This window comes from Acanthochromis polyacanthus, chromosome 2, assembly GCF_021347895.1.
Source record: "Acanthochromis polyacanthus isolate Apoly-LR-REF ecotype Palm Island chromosome 2, KAUST_Apoly_ChrSc, whole genome shotgun sequence".
NCBI classification, from domain to species: Eukaryota; Metazoa; Chordata; class Actinopteri; family Pomacentridae; genus Acanthochromis; species Acanthochromis polyacanthus.
In genome coordinates, this window is record NC_067114.1 from 38,311,636 (window position 1) to 38,315,810 (window position 4,175).

Consider the following 4,175-nt stretch of genomic DNA (forward strand, 5'->3'; position numbering starts at 1 on the left):
CCTTAACCATTTACGCTAGAGAGAAAATTCAAACACTTCCTGAGAGAAGCAAAGATGCACTTTATTGGGTATTACTGTATGTCAAAGGAACCACGTGCAGCAACACCCATCACAAAATGCCACAGGAGCTGCGCCGCTCCCATTTTACAATTATTATACAATTAAAATTTTTGTAAATATTTATTATAGTTCATATTTTTGGTGTCTATATTTTGTTCATGCTAAACTCCAGTTCTTAATTTAGTAAAATCCTGAAAAATCTTGGTTTTTTTTTCCCACTTTAAACTATTGTTGCACTGTCCAAACACAGTTTGTTAGATGTTGCCAGATACTGAAAGCTTAAAGTGTTCTGGAAGACAAAGGGTAAAAGCAATCACTCATAGTATGATTTCTGACTCTTCTACAGCCCAAATAAAAAATCCAGGCTGTCTATAGGACTCTTGGGTGTTACAGGGTTAAGGAAACATTGCTTAAATCTGATTCTTATTTCTTGTAAACTTCTGGTCCTGAATTCTATCTGAAAAGTCTTCCAGCGCTCCGTTGACTCTCCATCCAGCAGGAGAAACTGAGACTCTGATGCTGCCCTTCACATTAATATAAATACTACTACTAATAATAATATTACTTGTTTTGGAAGAAGCCTGAATGTTGTGGTACTTCCCCTCCTCTCCCTCCACCTTTCAGAGTCTCCTTTTCTCCGGCTCCACTCCTCTCATCCCTCCATCACCTCCTCTTCCTCTCCTCACGTTAACCCCATTGCTCATCTGTTTGTTCTCTCTCTCTCTCTCTCTTCTGTTTCTTTTCTTCCCATCTGTGTAGGCAGCCCGTTGAGTAACTTCTTTGACGTAATTAAACAGCTTTTTTCAGACGAGAAGAACATCCAAGCGTCCCACCCCCCCGGCGCCCCCGCCACGCCTAGCTCCCCCACCAAGCATGCCCCCAGCAGCAAGCCCAACCAGCCCCCGCCCAATGACTCTAAATGCCCCCCTGGCAAAGACAAAACAAAGACGGCCGCCAGCAACAGGACACAGGAACAACCTTAAAGGAGCGGTAGCTGTGCATGACTAGCAGTAATCAGGTCACTAAACAGAGGAGCGCTGCTAACTTTTGCCCTTTAGTTAGGAGAGAAAAACAGAAAACAGATCTACTTTTTGCCTCTAACTTTTGTACTGTATACCGGGAATGGCTCTTTCAGTTTAAAAACCTGATCAGTATTTTACAATAAGTAGCAGATGTAGCTTTGTCGTCCCTACCTTGTGTCCCTCTCTGTGGGTTTCGGTGGGTCTGTGTCCTCCTCACATGTGTGACGGCTTGACTTGTCTCTGCCACCAGGGATCATCCATAATAACTATTAACCTTCGGCGGCTCTCGGAGACTCACGGCTCGCCGCCATCACCGCCGCCGCCGAGAGAGTCTGAAACTGAAGAAAAAGACAGAGGACCACCCTCCCTTTCCTCCCCTCCCATCCCTCCCCTCGCTCCTCTCCGGCCGCATCAGTAAAGAGTCCACCTCACCAGACCAAACGCATCTCGGAAGAGTTGTAAAAAGAAAAAAAGAAGCCTTAAGACAGTGATGTTTGTCGATCTTAAAACACACACAGACATCCCCTCTCCCGCTTTGTCTTTCTTCCATTTCTCCCACATGTACATAAGAGTAACAAAAACACAAAAACACTCGTCTACACAAAACTTCTTTTGCGGGATGTAATGACTCGAGCGGTGGAAGAAAGCGGACAAACAGACGGATGGACAAACAAACGCTGGCTGGATTGTAATTCTTTTTAATCGTCGTGTTTTTCTTTGTGAGCGGCAGGATCTCTGAGCTGTGGCGTTTCTCTGGGTTGCCCATAAAAGTATGACAAAGTTTGGGGAGGGGAGGGTTTGGTGATATTATATTTAAATGAATGATCTATTCTGTTGTACAGACTAAATAATGTTCCGTATGTACAAAAAGTGTAGTTGTGACATTTTGTTTTAGAGTTGTTGCCATAATTTCATTCATTTTTTATTTTAGGTTTGTGTTCCTGTGCAGGCGCGGTCACACCAGCAGCTCAAACAGCTCATTTTTGAAAAGTGAAATCAGTCGATGCGATGGGGAAGTTATGCAGATTTGGGTGCAGCAATCAGCTTGTTAACAGTCTTTCAGTGGAGATTTAACCTCTTTTATTGGACCATCAATGTTTTGAAATAGAGTTGCATGATACTAGATAAAAGAACTGACATTTTCTTTGATGCAACATGAACAAATCTTTATAGAGTGATTGGGCAAGAGTGCCTCTGATGAAAGGCAGTAGGGCTGCACATTACTGAAAACACTGCAACATTTTGTTTTCTTGCTATATATGTAAAAAAAATCCAAGATTTTTCACCATAAATTAATGACTATTTGGAATAGGTTGATTCTTCCAGAACATTTGGAGGCATTTTTTTTTAGAAGTCAGAGCATCTCAATCTAAAAAAAAAAAAAAGAAAAAGAAAAAGCTGGAAAGAGTTGACTGTAGCTTTTCCAATATGATGCAACACTAACAAAAGCATTCGCAATAGTTTTTTGCCTTGGAATTGCCTTCAGGTCTGGCTTTGTATCAGTCATACCTTTATGGTCAAAACTAATTACTGTTTGTGGCTGTCATCAATTTAAAATGTTTCAATACAGCTGATTATTTTGGCAACCAAATCTTCCCCTTTTCAGTATTTACCTCCAGTATCTCACTCACTTTGCTGTGCACATATGGAGCCTGCAAGTCAACATATTTTCTCTTTTTAATTAAGTTGCAAAAAAAATCCAAGAACCCTTAAAGAGGAGAGAAACTTCTCTTGGAGATTAGTTGTGGAAAATGTAAGGCAATCAAACAAAGTTGTAGCTTGATGCTTTTGAATAAATTTTCCTTACTTTAAATTCCAGTAATGCTTAAACATCACATCATGCAGCACTATTTTGACTGAGTCTTGGTTATTAGCAACCAAGAGCCTCATCTTGGAAACCATCATGCAATTATGTGCAGAAAAATGCAACAAGCCAAAAGAGAAACAAGCTGGAAATGAAAGCGGTTTTGAATTTAATCTTAGCATGTTGAGACTAGTTAGCAGGTTAGCCGTTAACTCTGGTGTGGCCGGGCCTCGTTGATCGAACACCACGTCAGCGTGTTTTTATCTTTTCCTTCCTTTGAATTATCTGCAGGTTTCAGACAATATTGAACTGCTGTGTATATTTTTGTACTCGCCATTATTTTTTTGTTTTTGGTTATTAATTTATTATCAGTTATTTATATGAAAGATGTAGAGAATGTTTCTTAATGTGAAATTATTTAAGGATATTTTTGTCATGTTTAAGTTATTTGGTCACACTTGTGGGCGTTTGTTGCTTTTTTTCCCGGCTTTTCGACGACACAAACCTTGTAATATACGTTTGGGAAAATGATTTACCGTAATTTAAGAATGTAGACTTTAGCCTCTTTGAGAGGAACGAACCCTTTGTTGATAATTGTCGGCTCCTTCCTCCCCCCCCGTGCGTATGAAGACTCAGAACTCACCAAACACTCATTCTGTAAATAAGCCGAGTTTACTGACAAGCTTATTTAAAAAACCAAGGGGATTCCTACTCTTAGCTTTGACCTCGTACGGTTGTTTGCATGTTCAGCATTCGTCTTTTCTTTGCATGTCGTCGTTGGAATTGTTCTCCTGTTCCCTTTTTCTCTCCACACTTATTTATGTATTTATGTTCTTTATGTGCATTTGCTTTAATTTGCCTTTTTTAGTTTATTCCTTTTTTTATATTAATTTTAATTCACCTCGCCGTCCTCTTCCCTCTTCCTCCTTTTTTGATTACTGTGCGCACACAGTAACCGTGCAATGCATCCTCCTTACTCATTCTCTCAAAGAGGGAGCTCGCTGGCGATCGGCTCGCTCACTCAGACCAGCTGGGTGGGCGTTGGGTTATCAGAGAGAAAAATTAAAAGCAATACCTTCCATTGTTCGCTTTCCTCTTTTTCTACTGTGGGAATCCAGAGCACACAGAATGGACTCGGAGCACGGAGCGCTACTACTGAGCAGGATAACCACTGGCAATGTATTCCCTTGTGATGTTACTGTGAACAACTTCAGTGCTAAAGGAAATAAATCTGTTGACTTTGGAGCGCTTTGTGTGTGACGCTGTTTGATACACGTTTCTGGTCCAAG

General features: G+C 40.8%; 1 protein-coding gene across 8 annotated transcripts in view; it reads left to right on the forward strand.

Moving 5' to 3' along the window:
* The window catches only part of LOC110957844 (serine/threonine-protein kinase BRSK2-like), a 213,716-nt gene extending 209,587 nt beyond the window's left edge, over positions 1 to 4,129 (forward strand). For 7 of the 8 annotated variants that reach the window (XM_051937153.1, XM_051937159.1, XM_051937166.1 and 4 more), the window contains one exon: positions 820 to 4,129. In XM_051937153.1, the coding sequence (XP_051793113.1) occupies positions 820 to 1,043 (224 nt within the window). In that variant the 3' untranslated portion in view covers positions 1,044 to 4,129. The remainder of the gene's footprint in view (positions 1 to 819) is intronic. The other variant, XM_051937187.1, reaches the window with a different exon arrangement.
* Positions 4,130 to 4,175: the final 46 nt, after the last annotated feature.